Raw genomic sequence first — 21492 nt, 5'->3', positions numbered from 1 at the left:
AGGGTGCAAAAGACTTGGGAAGAGATTATTTTTGAAAGAGAACCTAAATTGGTTTAATTTTGTTTTGAAATCTCTATTTGCCTTGTTGAATTAGATTTACTTTAATGTTTAAAGGTATTTTAGGCATTAAAGTACAAAAAGCAAATAAATCATAATATTTTCAATGCCTCAAAATATTTTTTTTAAAATACTCCACATTGGCTCACATCTTCTCAATTTCTCATATCTGAATGTTTCTGAGGCATTCAATTGTTAAACTGAATGTTAATTGTTCTGTTCAATTGTTAAAGAATCAGAATAAAACCAAATATCATAAAATCCTTGGAGATGCTGGAAATCTTAAATACAGGAAGTGTTGAGAATACTCATGTCAGGACCTATTTGTAGGGAGAGAAAGTTTTTTTTTATATAAAAGTTTCAGAACAAAGGCCTTTTATCAGAATGGGGAAGGAGTGAAGAGCTTATGAACTACAGCAGGCATGGCCATATGCGGCCCGTTAAGCTTTTTAATCCGGCCCGCAGAACTTGATGAAATTATATTAATAAACCTTGTTAACGTTTTTTCCCCGCAATTCTGGCGTTTTCCCAATAGATGACGCACTCTGTATACATTAGCGGCGACCCATTTCCTGGCACATCCGAACCGGCTCACAATTAGCCTGCGTTCCGGCTAAGGGAGATAGCCTGCGGGGATTTGCGAGCACAGAGCTTTGGAGCCTCTGCGCCTCTGCAGGGAGGCTTAAAAGTGAGGCTGGGGATTTCGAATAAAGTTTTTTTCTTCGACTGCGGTTACCATGTCGTAATTTTAGCGCTGCAGGTAGCACACCACTACACATTGACCTTTGTTGAGGTGCAGCGTATTACTCCACATTTGCGCTTTACTCTTGTGTGAACAGGTGTTCAGCGTCATGAACATCAACAAAGCCAGCCACAGATCCGACCAACACCTCAGATCCATCCTGAGAATCGCCACATCAAAACTAAATCCAGACTTTGATGCGCTGGCTAAAAAGGGAGACCAACAACACTGTTCCCACTGAAATTAAAAATAAGTTTCTTCGTTGTGTTATGTAAAAAATGCATTTGAATATATTTTTTTCAATAAGCCTTACATGTTACATGCCAATTCTGTTAAGTGATGGACATGAGTAGTGCGCAGTTGCACGTACGTTCTCAAAATAAAAAATGCGCTCCAGATCAAATAACGCATTCCGCATACTGGCGCGCTGTCACTGTTCTGTCCTTGTGCTGGTCGTTGTTGAGTTTTGGCACAGGGGACAATTGAATAAGAAGGAGCAGGACAAGTAGACCTGCATCTCCTACCGTTTTTGAAATAAAATCAGGCAGGAGGAGAGTCATGATGATAATATCTTGAAGGATAACAGAATTTTCAGTGCTTTAAAATAATAACAGTTACTATTAAAAAAGCTGTATTTTATTCATTTAATTTCCAGTGTTTTAAAAGTCATTTCAATAAATAGCTAAATACCATGGGACTTCAAAGACAGATATTTTGTTGTAATGCATTTATTCATTTTCAATTGAAATTAAAGCACATGTTTTCTACATATCCCATGATATTTTATTTTCTCTTATAAGGTGTATTACCAAAACACTCCGTCCATCTGCTCCTGGTCCGGCCCCCCTGTCAAATTTTAGAACCCTTTGTGGCCCACAAGTCAAAAAGTTTGCCCACCCCTGAACTACAGGGTTGGTGGCGAAAGGGGGAATGTCTCTGAAGTGATAAAAATGGGGCAACCACAGAAGAATGCCGACCAAAGTACAAAGTAAATTATCAAAGTATACCATATGCAACTTTGAGATTCATCTTCTACAGGCAGCCACAAAACAAAGAAACACAATAGAATCCGTGAAAAACCCCACACAAAGATAAACATCTGATGTGTGAACAAGAAAGAAATTGTGCACACAATAAAAAAAAGTAAACAAATACATAGAATATGAACCATGAAGTCCAGGAAAGTGAGTCCACAGCCACAAAGCCAGTTCAGCACTGAGGTGAATGATGCTGGTCCATGACTCCAATGGCTGCAGGCCACAACTGCGGAGTCAGTTCAGCAGCGAGGCAAGTGAAGCTGGTCCAGGAACCCGATGGTTGCAGGGCAACTATTACCCCTGAACATGATGGCGTCAACCCAAGACTCTTTGACCATCCGCCTGATTGCAGCAGTGAGAATTGACTGAGAAGGGTCAAGCACGGGAAACAGAATGGGCTCAGGTGGGGAACTTGACCGACACAGAAAATTCTGCTGAACACCAGTTCGTCCTCCGCTCTAACACTTTAATTTGGTTCAGCACTTAAACCAGTTAATCATTGGTTCATTTCTCAGTCTCAGGCTCAGGCTCAGGCTCCGATGCCACATTCCAGCAACGGCCATATCTGCATTCTCAAGAGTTCAGTGTGTAAAATCCTTCGGGAGATTGTAAACATTTGTTAGGTAATGATTTTTAAGTCCATTGAACTGTGTTTGCAGTAGATTAAAGAGGTGGAGGTACTGGCGCTTTTAAGAAATTTAAAAGTGGATAAATCTCCGGGTCCTGACAGGATATTCCCCAGGACCTTGAGGGAAGTTTGTGTAGAAATAGCAGGAGCTCTGACGGAGATCTTTAATATGTCATTAGAAACGGGGATTGTGCCGGAGGATTGGCGTATTGCTCATGTGGTTCCATTGTTTAAAAAGGGTTCTAGAAGGAAGCCTAGCAATTATAGAACTGTCAGTTTGACATCAGTGGTGGGTAAATTAATGGAAAGTATTCTTAGAGATAGTATTTATAATTATCTGGATAGACGGGATCTGATTAGAAGTAGCCAGCATGGATTTGTGCGTGGAAGGTCATGTTTGACAAACCTTATTGAATTTTTTGAAGAAGTTATGAGGAATGTTGACGAGGGTAAGGCAGTGGATGTAGTCTATATGGACTTCAGCAAAGCCTTTGACAAAGTTCCACATGGAAGGTTGGTTAAGAAGGTTCAGTCGTTAGGTATTAATGCTGGAGTAATAAAATGGATTCAACAGTGGCTAGATGGGAGATGCCAGAGAGTAGTGGTGGATAATTGTTTATCGGGATGGAGGCTGGTGACTAGCGGGGTGCCTCAGGGATCTGTTTTGGGTCCAATGTTGTTTGTAATATACATAAATGATCTGGATGATGGGGTGGTAAATTGGATTAGTAAGTATGCCGATGATACTAAGGTAGGAGGTGTTGTGGATAATGAGGTGGATTTTCAAAGCTTGCAGGGAGATTTATGCCGGTTAGAAGAATGGGCTGAACGTTGGCAGATGGAGTTTAATGCTGAGAAGTGTGAGGTTCTACATTTTGGCAGGAATAATCCAAATAGAACATACAGAGTAAATGGTAGGGCATTGAGGAATGCAGAGGAACAGAGAGATCTAGGAATAACTGTGCATAGTTCCCTGAAAGTGGAGTCTCATGTAGATAGGGTGGTGAAGAGGGCTTTTGGAACGCTGGCCTTTATAAATCAAAGCATTGAGTACAGAAGTTGGGATGTAATGCTGAAGTTGTACAAGGCATTGGTAAGGCCAAATTTGGAATATTGTGTGCAGTTCTGGTCACCGAATTATAGGAAAGATATCAATAAATTAGAGAGAGTGCAGAGACGATTTACTAGGATGTTACCTGGGTTTCAGCAATTAAGTTACAGAGAAAGGTTGAACAAGTTAGGTCTCTATTCATTGGAGCGTAGAAGGTTGAGGGGGGATTTGATCGAGGTATTTAAAATTTTGAGAAGGATAGATAGAGTTGACGTGAACAGGCTGTTTCCATTGAGAGTAGGGGAGATTCAAACTAGAGGACATGATTTGAGAGTTAGGGGGCAGAAGTTTAAGGGAAACACGAGGGGGTATTTCTTTACTCAAAGAGTGATAGCTGTGTGGAATGAGCTTCCTGTAGAAGTAGTAGAGGCCAGTTCAGTTGTGTCATTTAAGGTAAAATTGGATAGGTATATGGACAGGAAAGGAGTGGAGGGTTATGGGCTGAGTGCCATTAGGTGGGACTAGGTGAGATTAAGGGTCCATCTAGGAGGGCCAAGATGGCCTGTTTCCGTGCTGTGATTGTTATATGGTTATATAGATGGTGAGTGAACCGACATAAAGAATAAACTATATTATCAATATACTTGTTGCCCATGTATCCATCAAGAATATATGCAAAAGTGAGCATCATAAAGTCTAGGTACAGATAAACACAATCTTTATAACTAAGGGCACACTATTTTGTTGGGAGACATTACCCTTGTGGCAAGTGGGATAGATTCAAAGGTTTTGCATGTCAAAAACCTGTTATACAGGTATTCCACTACAATCAACAATCCCTTGGCCACTTAACTCCTTTATTCATAGATATGAAGACAAACCTTGATTCAAATATGAAGACAAACCTTGAATCAAATCTAGGCTCCCCCAACCTGGAATCTGGTTCTGAACTACTTTTCTACCCATCAGGAGAGTTTTCCCAATGTATTTCTGGTTGTAGTCTTCGTCTCACCTCAAGTAGGTGTCAAACTATCAAACTTGAGAAACTAAGTACCATAATCAACAAAAATAAAATGGCATACCTGGATGCCTGTCACATTAAGGTGGAAGACTTCAACTCAGCTGGCTTGAAGAAGTCTCTGATACCAACACATCACCTGTGACACTACAGAACACACATTCGCCCAATGCCATACTACAATCAAGAACGCCGACCACTCCATCCCTCACTGCACTTTGGTAAATCCCACGACCTGGCTTTTTTTTCTTGTGAACAGACAGAGACTTACGACCGTGATATTGGTGAAGATTAAGAACAACTAGACAGGACAAGCAGAGGAAAAAAATTCAGAACTGTTTCGAGTAGGTAGACAGGACAATGTTCTCGGATTCATCAGTGAACCTAAATGAATATGCCAGAGACATCCATTTCATAAGGACATGCATGGACAAATGCAACCCAAAAACACATTTCCCTAAACCAAAAGACTTGGATGAACCAGGGGATTTGAGACAATCTGAAGGCTAGATTTGTGGCATTTAGAGTTGACAACTGACAGTCATTTAAGTAGTCCAGTAATGACCTCCAGTCCATTGTTAGTGCAAAAAGGCAATTTTGGACTAATCTGGAATCAAGGATGGAGCCCTGGTATCTTTACAGGACACACAATATTATTTCTTACAAGGAGAGATCAGGTATTGAAAGTGGATTTCAGCATCTTTTATGCAGATTTCCATTGGGAAACACACCTTCACAGGCCCCCACATTTTCTGGATATGGTAAATGCAATTATTCCCGAGTTGCCGGATACAGATAACTGGGTGACCATCAGGAGAAGGAAACAGAATAGGTAGACAGTGCAGGATACCTCTGTCGCTGTTCCCCATAATAACAAGTATATTATTTAGAAAACTATTAGGGGTGACAACCTAGCAGAGGAAAACCACAGCAGTCGCATCAAACTATTTCCAAATACTCACCAAGTCCAACAATGGAACTCAACACCTCCCAGTACAAATTAATCTTTGACTTCCTGACCAACAGACCACAATCACAAAGGATAGGCAGCAATAACTCCATCATGATTATTTTCAACATTGGCACCCACAAGGTTGCATCCTCAACTTCCGACACTACTCCTGGTCCAGTCATGATTTCATGGCCAGATTCTGTTCTACAACTTTGCAGATGACACCACTGTAGCTGATACCTCTCCAATAATGAGGGGCTGGAGTACAGGAATGAAATAAGAGAGCCATGGTTTCATGACAACAAACTTTCTCTTAATCTCAGCAAAACAGAAGAGTTGGTCATTGGCTTCAGGAAGGGACTGGTAGAGAAGCTGAGGTCGAGAGAGTGGAGAGCCTCAAGTTCCGAGGAGTGAACATCACCAATAGCCTGCCCTGTCCAGCTATGTGGACACCACTTCCAACACACCTCACCAGTGCCTCCACTTTCTCAGGAGGCAAAAAAGAAAAACTAAAATGACATGTCCCTTTTGACTGTCAATTTTTAAATTGGTGCACCATAGAAAGCATCCTATCTAGATACATCACAGTTTGGTTTGGCATGGCTGCAAGAAATTGCTTAAGAGTTGTAGACACAGCTCACCATATCACAGAAACCATTCATCCCTCCATGGACTCCATCTATACATCTCACTGCCTTGGTAAGGCAAACAACATAATCAAAGACCTCATCCACCCAGACACTTTCTTCTCATATTCCTATCAGGTAGAAGATACAAAAACCTCAGCAAATAATATCACCAGGCTCAGGGACAGCTTTTATCCTTCTCATATGAGACGATTGAATGTTTCCCTAGAACAGGGGTCGGCAACCCACGTCTCCGGAGCCGCATGCGACTCTTTCATCTCTGTGCTGCGGCTCCCTGTGGCTTTGGAAAATAAATGACGAGTATTTAATTAAAATGTATTTTATGTTAGGTTGTTAGTTTTTGAAATGTAATTCTAAATTTGAAGATTATGGTGATCTTGTACAATCTAAATAAAACGTGTTTTTTGTCGCTATTAATATACGTCACCACTGCCAATGGCTGACACCAGCCAATGCGCAATTTCTTTAATTTTTCAATCCAAGGTAGGCTAACTATGGAGAATTCTAAAAAAAGAAAAGTGACTGAAGAAAACAGAATGTTTAATGATACGTGGGCAGATTCATTTGCTTTCACTGTTGACGAGACTGGTTTACCGGTATGCTTAATATGCAATGAGAAACTAGCAAACAACAAAAAGTCAAATGTCGCAAGACATTTCCAGGATAAACACACAGCCATTGCTCAAAAATATCCAGATGGAGATGAGAGACAAAAACGTTTCGGAACTGATGCGGAAGGTTGATCTGAGCAAAAATCATTTCAAGAAGTGGATGAAGTCTGGAAAATCAACGACAAATGCTAGTTTTGTTGCCGCTCAGGAAATAGTCAGGCACGGGAAGCAGTTTACAGATGGTGAATATATAAAAGAATCTTTCATTAAGATTTCAGAACATCTATTCACGGACTTTAAAAACAAGAGTGAAATTGAGCAGAAAATCAGGGATATGCACCTCTCTGCAAAGACTGTCAAAGACAGAACCATAAAAACGGCAGAAGACATCACAAGACAGCAAATTAAAGACATCAATTCAGCTGCGGCCTACTCAATTGCCTGTGACGAGTCTAAAGACAAAGGTGATATTGAACAAATAGCACTGTTCTGCCGGTATGTAAACTCTGCCGGGCCACAGGAAGAAATGATTGAGTTGATACCTCTAGAAGGCCAAACACGAGGGGAGGACATCTGTGAGGATGTCTTGAATTGTTTAAGAGCCAGAGGAAGACCACCCACCTGGTGTCAGTAGCTACTGATGGGGCACCAAGTATGACAGGAGCGCACAAGGGATTTGTGGCTTTACTGCAGAAGTCGCTGGACAGAAAGCTGCTGACTTTTCACTGCATCTTGTACCAAGAGGCACTGTGCGCTCAAACATTTCCTCCAAAATGCACAGAAGTAGTGGATGTTGTCATTCAGATTGTCAATAAAATAATGGCAAAAAGTTTAAATCACCATCAATTCCGTTTGTTACTGGACGAGCTGGAAAGCGCATATTCTGATCTCCTGCTGCACAACAAAGTCCGGTGGCTTTCCAGAGGGGAGGTGCTGAAACGCTTTGTCGCGTGTCTGGAAGAAGTGAAAACTTTCCTGGGCAGCAAAGGGCTCACCTTTCCTGAGCTGGAACAGCCAGAGTGGCTGGAAAAGCTACTTCATGGTAGACATGACAGCGCACCTGAACACGCTGAACACAGCTCTTCAGGGGAAAGGACGCACTGCCCTGCACATGCTGGAGGATGTTTTTGCATTCGAGCGCAAGTTGACAGTGCTTGCTAGAGATTTACAGAAAGGCCCATTGTCTCATTTCCCCAATTTGAGAGAGTTCAAGCAAGCTCACGACATGATATTCGGAGTATTTACATTCTGCAATCATCGCAATGCAAACATTGCTTGGGAAACGCTTCGGTGAGTTCAGAGAGGAAAAAAAAACACATTATCCTTCCCGGTCACTCCCCTAAGCATCGACCCATCCCTACTGAATACGACTGCATTAGCAGGTGTGAGTCAACCTGATCTTGAGATGGAACTGGCCGACATAGCGGACAAAGACATATGGGTGCCCAAGTTTAGACGCTTGACAGCAGACCTTGAAGATGTTGCCCGTCAGAAGGCCGTTCTTGCTCAGAATCACAAATGGAGTGATATTGAAAACCTCCCCAAACCGGACAAACTTGTGTTCAAAACATGGAATGCTATCCCCGACATTTATGTAAACATTAAAAAGTATGCGCTTGGAGTCCTGTCGATCTTTGGATCCACATATGTATGTCACCAGGTGTTCTCCAACATGAACTTTATTAAAAACAAATATCGCGCACGCCTCACAGATGACAGCTTGTGATCCTGTGTCAAGATGAAGGTGACGTCATACAGCCCTGATGTGCAGACGCTGTGCGCTGAGGTCCAGGAGCAGAAATCCCATTAACCAAGTATGATAAATATTTTAATTGCCTATTATTTTACATATATTCATATTTTTTCATTGTTCAGTGAAATAGCCCTTTTATTTTTCAGGTTGACAGCTAGCTGACGTTATTTTAGGTTTGCTGCTGGCGGACAATTTAAGTTCGGCGTTTTTCATAAATACAAGAAGGACTCAAATAGACATTGAGTATTTTACTTAAAAGTAACCTTCAACCCAACGTCTTTTTTTCGGAGTTCAAAATGTTTTTGTTACATGCAGAAATTTAATTTCATTTTCTCTGCAAGAGTTCATCGATTTCATAAATGCAACACATTATAGTTTGTTTATACATAGCAGAAAGACAAAAAAAACGTTGTATGCAGTGTTATTTCATTTTAAATGTCAAACGGGTTTTGTGGCTCCCAGTGTTTTCTTTTCTGTGTGAAACGGGTCCAAATGGCTCTTTCACTGGTAAAGGTTGCCAACCCCTGCCCTAGAACAATACAATGGACTCTTGACCTCTCAATCTATGTGATTATGACCTTGCACCTCAACATCTAGCTGCACTTTCTCCATACAATAACACTTTATTCTGCACTCGTAATGTTTTACCCTGTACTACCTCAATGCACTGTTGTAAGGAATTGACCTGTAAGGACAGGATACAGTTTTTCATTGCAACTCAGTACGCGACAATAATAAACCAATTTACCAATGCAGAAAATATACCAGTCCATATAAAGCAGGCCAAATAGAAGCCAGCTAATCACCACCCCATTGATCTACCTTTGTCACTAACTCATTTGTGGAATATACCCATGAGAGTAGAATCAAGCAGCATTTTCCTCATCAATTAGCCACTTACCAATCACAAGCAAGAGAAAATCTGCAGATGCTGGAAATCCAAGCAACACACACAAAATGAGTATTCCAATTCTGACATAGTCCACCTCCCATTCCCATTCTGACACATTAATCCATGGCTGTCACGATGAGGCCACACTCGGGTTAGAGAAGCAACAGCTTATATTCTATCTGGGTAGCCTCCAACCTAATGGCATGAACATCAATTTCTCAAACTTCCAGTAATGACTACCCCCTTTCAGCATTTCCCTATCTCCTTGCCCATATTCCCTGGTGTTCCTACCCCACTTTTCTTTCTTCCATGGTCTTCTGTCCCCTCCTATTAGATTCCCCCTTCTCTAGCCCCGTACCTCTTTCACTAATCAACTTCTCAGCTCTTTACTCCATCCTTCCCCCCTCCCAGATTCACCTACCACCTTGTGTTTCTTCTTCCCCTCCCCCACTTTTAACTCTAACTCCAATTCTTTTATCCCTCCAGTCCTGAGGAAGGGACTCTGCCTGAAATGCGAACTGTACTCTTAAATAGATGCTGCTTGGCCTGCTGAGTTCCTCCAGTATTTTTTGTGTGTAGTCATTTACAGTTTAGTATTATCAGCAATAGTTGGCTCCAAAATCATTATTGTGCTGTTCAAAACACAAAAACAAAGAGCAAAATTCCAGGAACAAGTCACGGGTGACCATCAAGCTGAAATAAGACATAGAGGCGAACACTATCTAGAACTAAATCTAGGACCACCAGAAACCCATAGGACAGCAGGCACATAGGAACAACGCCACCTGTATTTTTTTCCTGGCAAGTAGGAAATACCTTCAGTTGGAAATATATTACCATTCCTTCAAGGCCAATGGATGCAAATAACAAAGCTCACTATCCAACAACACTGTGGGAATAAATTCACCAAAACAAATGTAGCAGTTCAGGGAATGCAAAAAATAAATGTTAACCTTGCCACCTTCCAAATTCCTGAAAATAACTAACTGAAAAACGTAAAGATGAAAATGTCATGAACAATGGGAGCCCTTAATGAGAGATACAAATGATATTTGAACTAGAAATTTTTAAAAGAATTATAAGTATCAATATGACAAATCTACTTCATTGGACTATGTGCTATTAATTGGTTTATTATTAATTTACTATTACTGTTACATGTACCCAGGTAAGGTGAAAATATTGTCTTTCATGCCATCCATACAGATCAATTCATTACAGCAGTGTATTAGGGTGGTACATGGGTAAAACAATAACAGTGCAGAATAAAGTGTTACAGCACAGAGAAAGTGTACACGGATAGGCAGAAAGGGCAAGGTCAACGGTCCATCTTACTGCCCTGCAGAACTATTCAATAGGCTTTTAAGTGTAGGATAGCTGTCCTTGATCCTAGTGATACGTGTTCTCAGCCTTTTGTATGTACTGCCCAATGGGAAGGGGGAAAAAAATATCCAAGGAGAGGGGTGGTTGTCTATGATTATGCTGGCTGCTTTACTGAAACAAGAAATGTGGACAAAATCTATCGAAGGGAGGCTAGTCTCCAGATGTGCTGAGCTGTATCCACAATTCTCTGCTGTTTCTTGCAGCCACAGGCAGAGTAGTTGCCATACCAAGCCATGATGCACCTGGGTAAGATTTCCACAGATTAAAATTAATGAGGCAAAGTTCACATGCCAAATTTATTTAGTTTCCTGAGGAAGGAGCGGTGCTGGTAGACATGTTTTTTGTCGACATCAACAAGATTGGACTAGGACAGGCTAATGCTGATGTTCACTCCTAGTAACTTCTAACTCTCAACCCTCTCACTACTATTGATATCACTCCCTTCCTGAGGTCAATAACCAGCTCTTCTGTTTTCCTGACATTAATTCTCATGACACCATATTACTATAGCAAAAGCTACCAACAAAAACAGTGAACCAAGTGATGCCACAACCAGTCTTAAATGGTAAAACTTCAAGACCCTAAGGATTGCTTAGGCCATATCCAACAGGATTCCAATGATAGAGAAACTGCTCCTTACATCAGAATACGGTCACTGATGATCCATTATTCACTCCACTGAGAAAGTGCAGGCCCAACAGATAAACATCTTGAAGGAAAACTACAACAAACTTATTCAGACAAAGTAATTAAGACCATAAGACAAAGGAGCAGAAGTCGGCCATTCGGCCCAATGAGTCTGCTCCACCATTTTATCATGAGCAGGTCCATTCTCTCATTTAGTCCCACTCCCCCGCCTTCTCACCATAACCTTTGAAGCCCTGGCTACTCAGATACCCACCTATCTCTGCCTTAAATACACCCAAGGACTTGACTTCCACTGCCGCCCATGGCAACAAATTCCACAGATTCACCACCCTCTGGCTAAAAAAAATGTCTTCACATCTCTGTTTTGAATGGGTGCCCTTCAATCCTTAAGTCATGCCCTCTCATACTAGACTCCCCCACCATGGGAAACAACTTTACCACATTCACTCTGTCCATACCTTTCAACATTCGAAATGTTTCTTTGAGGTTCCCCCTCATTCTTCTAAACTCCAAGGAGTACAGTCCAAGAGCGGTCAAACGTTCCTCATATGTTAACCCTCTCATTCCCAGAATCATTCTAGTGAACCTTCTCTGAACCCTCTCCAATGTCAGCATATCCTTTCTTAAATAAGGAGCCCATAACTGCACACAGTACTCCAAGTGAGGTCTTACCAGTGCCTTACAGAGCCTCAACATCACATCCCTGCTCTTATACTCTATTCCTCTAGAAATGAATGCCAACATTGTATTCACCTTCTTCACCACCGACTCAACCTGGAGGTTAACCTTAAGGGTACCCTGCACTGGGATTCCCAAGTCCCGTTGCATCTCAGAACTTTGAATTCTCTCCCCATTTAAATAATAGTCTGCCCGTTTATTTCTTCTACCAAAGTGCATGACCATACACTTTCCAACATTGTATTTCATTTGCCACTTCTTTGCCCATTCTCCCAATCTATCCAAGACTCTGCTTCCTCAGCATTACCAGACCCTCCACCTATCTTTGTAACAGCAGCAAACTTAGCCACAACGCCATCTATTCCATACTCCAAATCGCTGATAAACAACGTAAAAAGCAGCAGCCTCAACAGACCCCTGTGGAACACCACTGGTAACCGGCAGCCAACCAGAATGGGATCCCTTTATTCCCACTCTGTTTCCTGCCAATCAGCCAGTGCTCTATCCACATATGTAACTTTCCCGTAATTCCATGGGCTCTTATCTTGTTTAGCAGCCTCATGTGCAGCACCTTGTCAAAGACCTTCTAAAAATCCAAATACACAACATCCACTGCATCTCCCTTGTCTAGCGTACTTGTAATTTCCTCAAAGAATTGTGATACATTTGTCAGGCAGGATTTTCCTTTAAGGAAACCATAATGAATTCTGCCTATCTTGTCATATGCCTCCAGGTACTCCATAACCTCATCCCTGACAATCGACTCCAACAACTTCCCAACCACCGATGTCAAGCTAACAGGTCTATAATTTCCTTTTTGCTTCCTTGCCCCCCTTCTTAAATAGCAAAATGACATTTGCAATCTTCCAGTCCTCTGGAACCATACCAGAATCTATTGACTTTTGAAAGATCATTGCTAATGCCTCCACAATCTCCACAGCTACTTCCTTCAGAACGCGAGGCAGCATTCCATCTGGTCCAGGAGATTTATCTACCCTTAGACTATTCAGCTTCCTGAGTACTTTCTCTGCCATAATTATGACTGCGCATACTTCTCCTCCCTGACACCCTCAGGTGTCCGGTATACTGCTGATGTCTTCCTTAGTGAAGACTGATACAAAATACTTGTTCAGTTCCTCCACCATCTCTTTATCTCCCATTACAATTTCTCCAGCATCATTTTCTATCGGTCCTATATCTACTATCACCTGACTTTTACTCTTTATATACTTGAAAAAGCTTTTTAAGTATCCACTTTGATATTATTTGCTAGCTTCCTTTCATAGTTCATCTTTTCCCTTTTAATGACCTTCTTAGTTTCCTTTTGTAAGCTTTAAAAAAATTCCCAATCCTCTGTCTTCCCATTAATTTTTGCTTCCTTGTATGCCCTCTCCTTTGCTTTTACTTTGGCTTTGACTTCTCATCAATGGTTACATCCTTTTTCCATTTGAAAATTTCTTTTTCTTTGGAATATATCTGTCTTGCACCTTCCTCACTTCTCACATAAACCCCAGACACTGCTGCCCTGCTATCCTTCTCGCTAGTGTCCCTTTCCAGTCAACCTTGGCCAGTTCCTCTCTCATGCCACTGTAATTTCCTTTACTCCACTGAAATACCAACACATCGGATTTCGGCTTCTCTTTCTCAAATTTCACAGTGAGCTCAATCATGTTATGATCACTGCCTCCTAAGGGTTCCTTCACCTCAATCTCTCTAATTACACAATACCCAATCCAGTACAGCTGATCCCCTAGTGGGCTCAACAACAAGCTATTCTAAAAAGCCATCTCATCGACATTCTACAAATTCTGTCTTGAGATCCAGTGCCAACCTGATTTTCCCAATCCACTCGCATGTTAAAATTCCCCACAATTATCATAACACTGCCCTTCTGGCAAGCCTTTTTAATTTCCTGTTGTAATTTGTAGTCCACATCACTGCAGCTGTTAGGAGGCCTGTATATAACTGCCATCAGGGTCCTTTCACCCCTGCGATTTCTTAGCTCAAAGATTCTGCACCTTCTGATACTATGTCATCTCTTTCTAATGATTTAATATAATTTCTTACCAATAAAGCCACGCCACCCCCTCTGCCTACCTGCCTATCCTTCTGATACACAGTGTATCCTTGGATGTTCAGCTCCCAGAGACATGCATCCTTTAGCCATGTCTCAGTGATGGCCTTACAATATCATACCTGCCAATCTGTAGCTGTACAACAAGATCATCCACCTTATTCCTTATGCTGCATGCATTTAAGTATAACACCTTAAGTCTAGTATTTGGTACTTCTTGCATTGATTGCACTGCAACTCATCCCAATGGCTGCAAATTTGCCCCATCATCTGCCTGTCCTTCCTGACATCTTTACTGCTCACTATCTTAGATTTATTTCTGTTTTCCTCCTCCTCCACTCCATCATTCCGGTTCCCATACTCCTGCCAAACACTCCCTAACAGCTTTATTAAACCTTGGTAAACACAAAGTACACTGTAGATGCTGTGGTCAAATCAACACATACAAACACGCTGGAGGAGCTCAGTAGGTTGGGCAGCATCCATGGAAACGAGCAGTCAACATTTCGGGCTGAGACCCTTCATCAAGACCGAAGGATCCTGACAAAGAGTCTCGTCCCAAGACGTTCACTGCTCATTTTCATGGATGCTGCCCAACCTGCTGAGCTCCTCCAGCGTGTTTGTATGTGTCTATTAAACCTTCCCGCCAGGATATTGTTCCGCTTCGGGTTCAAGGTGTAACCCGTCCTTTTTGAACAGGTTATACTTCTCCCAGAAGAGATCTTAATGATCCAAGACTCTGAAGCCCTGCCCCCTGCACAAGTCTCTCAGCCACGCATTCATCTGCCTTATCCTATTATTCTTGCCCTCACTAGCACGTGGCACAGGTAACAATCCTGAGATTACTACCCTGGAGGTCCTGCTTCTCAGCTTCCTTCCTAACTCCCAGAAATCTCTCTTCAGGACCTCCTCCCTTTTCCTATCTATGTCATTGGTACCAAGCATGTACCAAGACAGCTGGCTGCTCGCCTTCTCCCTTCAGAATATTCTGGACCCAATCCGAGACATCCCGTACCCTAGCACCAGAGAGGCAACACACCATGCAGGTATTCTATGAGGCTCACAGAATCTCCTGTCTGTTCCCCTGACTATGGAATCCCCTATGACCACCACATTCCTCTTCTCCTTCCCTCCTGCACAACAACGCCAGGCTCAGTGCCAGTATTAAGTATTTAGATGACTCTGAACTCAAAGAAATCCAGCGTGTGCTACAATGGACAAATCATTACTGAGTCAAATGGGTAAGGAGCTAACATTAAAAGGAGAAATGCCTGCAGATGTCATTTTTATGCATTTCCAAAAGATATACAGGATTTCACATGTCATATGACAAAAGAGCATGTGAAACTGAACTACTTATTGACTTGAATAACAAATTAGTTAGGAGGTAGGAAACTCTGTAAGTATAAAGAGTACACATATATTGCTATAATGCGAATAGCACTATCCCCTAAGGATTTGTGGTGGGCTTACTGGATTTAGATTGCTTGTAAATGACCTGAAAGAATGAGCTAGAGATCCCAACATCAATGTGTTGACAACACTAAGATGGAACTAACATGTGGAATTAATGTAATATTACTTGATATTTCCCTTTTGTTCCTGCATCAATAAAGATTCCCTGAAAAATGTTTAATTAATCTGTAAAATAGGTGTCCTTACTAAATTTAATCCTGGTACTTGATTTTCAGTACATTTTATTTCACAGACCCAATCATCCTATTTCCCTAAACCAGGGGTGTCAAACTCATTTTAGGTCACGGGCCGGATTAGGCAAAATGCAGCTTCATGCGGACCGGATCAGTCAGGCGTGTGCGAACGCAGCTTTCGTTGCCTCCGTTTTTTCAGCCTGTTCTCATGTGTCTCAGTCTCTGCTATAACTACAAAGTGTTTCACTTTACAAATTCCGTTTCTTATGAAGAAGACTGCTGAGCAAGCATTATTTTTATGATTGGTATTAACTTACAATCATAGGCTTCATATCGCCGGGCCATTAATAATTAAAATAATAGATCTATCTAAAATGATCTCGCGGGCTGGATATAATTGTATGCCGGGCCGGATATGGCCCGCGGGCCTTGAGTTTGACACCTATGCCCTAAACAGTGCGTCATCATTCTGAAGAGAATCAATGTTTAGGAATTTACCCTTTTGTTGTGAAGTGCGAGAACAAAACCAAGAAAATTATTGGAATTTCCTGATATAACCCAAGCATTAAGCCCCTTGAAGCATTTTTGAGCAGACTTAACTCAAAAAGAAACTAAAAATGTTGAACAGTGCATTCCTAAAATATCTATACAAAAACATTCGTGTTTTTTCCTGTATGTTCATGCATTATACTTCAGTGCTCAATCAAGATTGAACACTGGCCACCTAGTGGCAGCTAGTGGCCATTACTATTTTACCAAAAACTCAAAAAAGAACTGGCACTGCTGAATTAAGTCAAAATACTGCCCTGATTATTCATAGGCCGACAACAAAGCAACTTACCTCCCTTAGCTCTAATCTCTGTGCAACAGCTTCCAAGCATTCTTGACCTGTACTTTCAACAGAAAGAGTAAATTCCAAAAATCCATTATCCAACAGCTGGATCCGTACAACCAAACAACTCTTACTGGAGACGGTATATCGTCGCGTCCTTTTTAATTTTATCCCAAAAGGTAATGGCATGACAAAGTACGGTTACTTCAAACTCCTTGTACTTTTTCCTCTTTTGGCTTTTAAATTTATTTCTACTTCACAGAGAAGTCATCCAGCAGCAATAAGAGAAAGATTTATCCACTTGTCTCTGGGAAGCATTGCTCTGTAAAACAAAAAGCAAAAGGATGAATGAACAAAAGTACAATCTCCCATTCATTCAGGGAAATGATAAATTGAACCTCTAATGTCATTGGAGTAAAGTTAACTATGAGAGTGTTTGTATCTGATGACAAAGACAAGAAAAATATTATGGGGTAGAGGTATATATAGTTGCAAGAAAATGTTTGAGAACCCTTTGCAATTACCTGGCTTTTTGCATTAATTACTCAAAATGTGGTCTGATCGTCATTTAAAAGTCAATAATAGACTAACATAATCTACCTAAACTAATAACACACAATTGTACTTCCTATGTTTTTATCAAGCACATTGTTTAACCACAGTCATGGGAAAAAGCACGTGAATATTTGTATTTAATGAGGTTAAATTTGTATTTAACCTTCTTTATCAGCAATAACCTCCACCAAATGTTTCCTAGCTGCTGAACAGACTTGCACAATGGTAAGAGAAATTTTCAGCCATTCCTCTATACAGAACTGTTTCAGTTCATCAGTATTTCTGGAGTACCTTGTATGAATAGCATCCTTCAGGTCATGCCACAGCATCTCAATTGGGTTATGGTCTGGACCCTGACTTCACCATTTCAAAACATTCACTTTTTCTTTTTTTAAACCATCCTGTTGTCGATTTACTTGTGTTTCAGATCACTGTCTTGTTGCATTATCCAACCTCTATTAAGCTTCAGGTGACGGACTGCCACCCTGACATTCTCCAATAAAATGTCTTGATGCAACTTTGAAGTCATTGTTCTCTCAACAATGGCAAGCTGCCCAGGCTCTGAGGCAGCAAAGCAGCTCTAAACCATGATACAGGTTTGCCCCGCTATCTGAAGGTACAGCGTTCCTATGAAATGGTTCGTAAGTCAGAATGTCGTAAAGTGAAGCAATTACCATTTATTTATATGGGAAAAATCTGTGAGCGTTCGCAGACCCAAAAAATAACCTACTAAATCATGCCAAGTAACACATAAAACCTAAAATAACAGTAACATACAGTAAAAGCAGGAATGATCTGATAAATACACAGCTAATATAAAGTAGGAATACTTTTCTGCAATTATTGCAGCACTGTCTAGCATAGCGAAAATCTCACATTTACGCTGTCGGCAGCACTCGCGGCAAAAACACTCGGCGCAAGCGCTGTCGGCAGAAGCAGTCTTTCCAGTAACCTTTAAGCTATGAAGCTGCCAAATCATACCAAACAACACAAAAATACACAGCCTATATAAAATAGAAATAATCTATGTACAGTGTAGTTTCACTTACTGGATTCGGGAAGACAGCGAGCACACTAATGATGGTGTGTTAGGCTGAGTCGTCGGAGGTTGGGGAGGTGGGAGGTAGAGGAGACTGGGGTGTCATCTCATCGTCATCTGTTTCCATCAGGGCAGGCAGGTCACCTTCTTCTATGTCTGCCTGGTTCATCATCTGCTGTGGCTAATGTGGAAAGCTTGAAAAACGATAGTATGCTAGACTGCTTAGCCTCGCACATTTTTCTGGCATACATTTCTTTGTAAGCACTCAAACCATCCTGCAAATATGCCCTAAACCTACGTACTCTTTCAAAATTAAAGTCATACTTTTCTGCAATCATTGCAGCGTTGTCAATCGCAGCGAAAATCTCACGTAATTGCTTCGCATTCAGTTCCTGGATGACTTCACTTTCAGTCCGTTCGCTACTGTGTTCGGTTTCAATTGTTATCCTTTCCTCTTCATCAATCAGTTCTTGGTCATGGGATGCCAAAACCTTTTCAACATCATCTTCGTCAACTTCCACAAACCTTTAGCCAAACTCACTATATCCTTACTTCGTTCATCTTGATCGAAGCGCTTTATTATATCTAGTTGTATGCTAACTGTAACACCCTTACACGCTCTTTTAGGCTTTTCCGATACCGGAGAACTCATTTTGCTAACGGATGCACAAAATAAATCAACATAAAGCACAGTTGCTCACAGGCATGAGTTTAAGTAATGCCAGCTAGAATGCAGTTCCGGGGGAGGAGCTTTGCTGCTCAGTGCACGCTGTCTTTTTCCCCACGCTACCTTTTTCACACGCTGTCTTTTTTTGTTAACAGTGAAAACAAGTAACTAATGTAGGTCTTTCGTAACACCAAGGTGTTGTAAAGCGAACATTTGAAAAACGGGCCACCTGTACTCCTTCCACCATGCTTCACAGTTGGGATGAGGTTTTGGTGCTGGTGTGCTGTGCCCTTTTTCATCCAAACATAGCAGCATGCATTTCTGTCAAAAAATTCAACTTTTGTCTCTTCTGTCCTTCACATTGTCCCAGAAACATTATGGAACATACGCAAACTTGAGACATGCAATTTTTTTTTGGAGAGCAGTGGTTTCCTGTGGTTTCCATAAACACCATTCCTGTTCAGTGTTTTTCTTTTAGTGGACACATGAACAAAGACTTTAGCAAGTTCTAGAGATTTCTACAGGTCTTCTGCTGTTACTCTTGGGTTCTTTTTTACCTCCTTCAGCATTGCACCTTGTGCTCTTGGTGTGATCTAGCGAGAGGGGCAACAGTACTAAATTTCTTCCATTTGTAGACAAATGCTCTTACTATGGACTGTTGAACACTCGGGTCTTTAGAAATGCTTTTTGTAGCCTTTTCCAGCTTCATCCAGCTCTACAATTCTTCTTCTAAGGTCCTCTGAAAGATGTTTTGATTGAGAAATGGTGCACATTAAAAGATCTTTCTTGAGAAGAGCAGGTTGTCAGTAACTTGACTTTGTGTCTTTTTTTAAAAAAAGAGGGCATGGCAGCTCTACATTCCACACCTCCATCTCATTCTCATCTCATTGATTGGAACACCTGACTTTAAATAGCTTTTGCAGAAGGCGTTACCCCAGAGGTTCACATACTTTTGTGAACCTAAACTGTGATAGTTTAATAGTGTACTCAGTATTGATGAGTAGTACAATTGTTTGTGAGATTTAATTTAGGAGATCGTGTTTGTCTATTATTGTGACTTAGATGAAGAATATCAGACCACGTTTTATGAGAAATTATGCAGACAAACCAGGTAATTGTAAAGGGTTCACAAACTTTTATTTGCAGCTGTACATTTGGTTTTCCCTTAGCTCATCCTCATCTCCGTGGCATCACAGCAAAGCTGTAAGCTTCTCATTTTTGTTATATCCTTGGCTTATCACTACTTCTCGTTCAATTAGCATTTTCTACAAGGTACAGGGGATTTGTTCAATGTTTATAGCTAAACAGTGCCATTTCCACACTCCCCATGATTTTTTTTTGCCTCTGCAACAATGAGTTCAACATTTATTTCTGCTGCTCTCCTCCTACTTTCATAGTTTAAGTAGTTCAGTTTTTCCTCTTATGTTATCTTAGAATTTTTTATTTCATTAAAAGTTCACTTTGATTAATATCAACATCTAAATTATTCATTAATTTATAGTAATTCCTGGATGGTTCTTTAAAATTTCTCATTTTGCAGGCCTCTTCTTGGTAAGATCAGTCTTATCCTTTCCACTTGGTCATAGATAGAATACCTTTCAAGTTTTTAGAAGTTTCAATAGAATGTACAAATCTCAAAGTTTGTCAGTATTTATTTTCTGACAGGTACAGAATAAAGAGTTCAAATACAGAAATGGGTAGTACAATGCTGAAATAGAATAGTTTTCCATAAGTCTAGACTTATAAAATTAAGAGGAAGTTCATATTCCATAGTAAAGCTGATAATACACTAACAATTCCAATAACCTGATGGTCTGGGATCTGGCTCATGGTCTGTCATGGTCTCTTGCAAATCAAAGGAATCCTGGCTTCCATACTCCTGTTAAACTCACTTGGTTAAACATCTTAAAAAGTGAATTAGGGTATGTGTTGGGGAGTTAAGGGTTCTGAAAATTCAGCAAAATCCCAAACATATTGGAGCTTTACTCTAATAGATAAAAATTTTAAAAAGACAACTTTGTAATATCACCAACTTATAACAAAAAGCAATTTAGTTCATTGGTGTCCTTTGATGAAGGAAGTATATATACCTTTACATAGTCTGACCTACAAAGACATTGATCCACAGCAGTATGGTCAACTTCCAATTGTTTCACGAAATGACTAACGGGCCATTCAGTTAACAATAACTGGTAAACTGAAAGAGGCCAGAGACTTAATACAGTTGTACCAAAAGATCAATGAGGAAAGGTTCTATAGAGGTTGAATAGAAATGTGGTGGTGGGGGGGGAATAAATACTTGTAAAATTAAAAATTGTCATGTTGGTATACCATTAAACTTGCATCTTAAATAATGTACTAGGCATGCTATATATTTTTGTATGTGTTCTGCATTATACATGTTTTATGCCCAAGCTGAAACTTAAAAACCATTCCTATTGGTTCCATTTCCCCACTTACTTTCCTGTGATCAATTCTCTCATTTCTGTCAACACCACTCTCTTCAATTCTCCTGTTTGCCTACAGTACACTCAGGACAATTTAAGATAGGCAATTCACCCACCAACCAACACATTTGT

The 21492-nt window shown here is 40.8% G+C and overlaps 1 protein-coding gene across 4 annotated transcripts in view; it reads right to left on the bottom strand.

The window, feature by feature from the left end:
- Positions 1-21492, bottom strand: part of ptpn21 (protein tyrosine phosphatase non-receptor type 21) — a 79377-nt gene that overhangs the window by 42593 nt on the left and 15292 nt on the right. For 3 of the 4 annotated variants that reach the window (XM_059959671.1, XM_059959679.1, XM_059959663.1), the window contains exon 2: positions 16662-16974. The exons of the other annotated variant lie outside the window; for it this stretch is intronic. In XM_059959671.1, the coding sequence (XP_059815654.1) occupies positions 16662-16841 (180 nt within the window). In that variant the 5' untranslated portion in view covers positions 16842-16974. The remainder of the gene's footprint in view (positions 1-16661; positions 16975-21492) is intronic. 4 annotated transcript variants of the gene reach the window in all.

The sequence above is a fragment of the Hypanus sabinus genome, chromosome 2 (genome assembly GCF_030144855.1).
Source record: "Hypanus sabinus isolate sHypSab1 chromosome 2, sHypSab1.hap1, whole genome shotgun sequence".
Classification (NCBI taxonomy): domain Eukaryota; kingdom Metazoa; phylum Chordata; class Chondrichthyes; order Myliobatiformes; family Dasyatidae; genus Hypanus; species Hypanus sabinus.
Note: the sequence above shows the minus strand (reverse complement) of the source record. Positions and strands in the feature narration are given on the sequence as shown.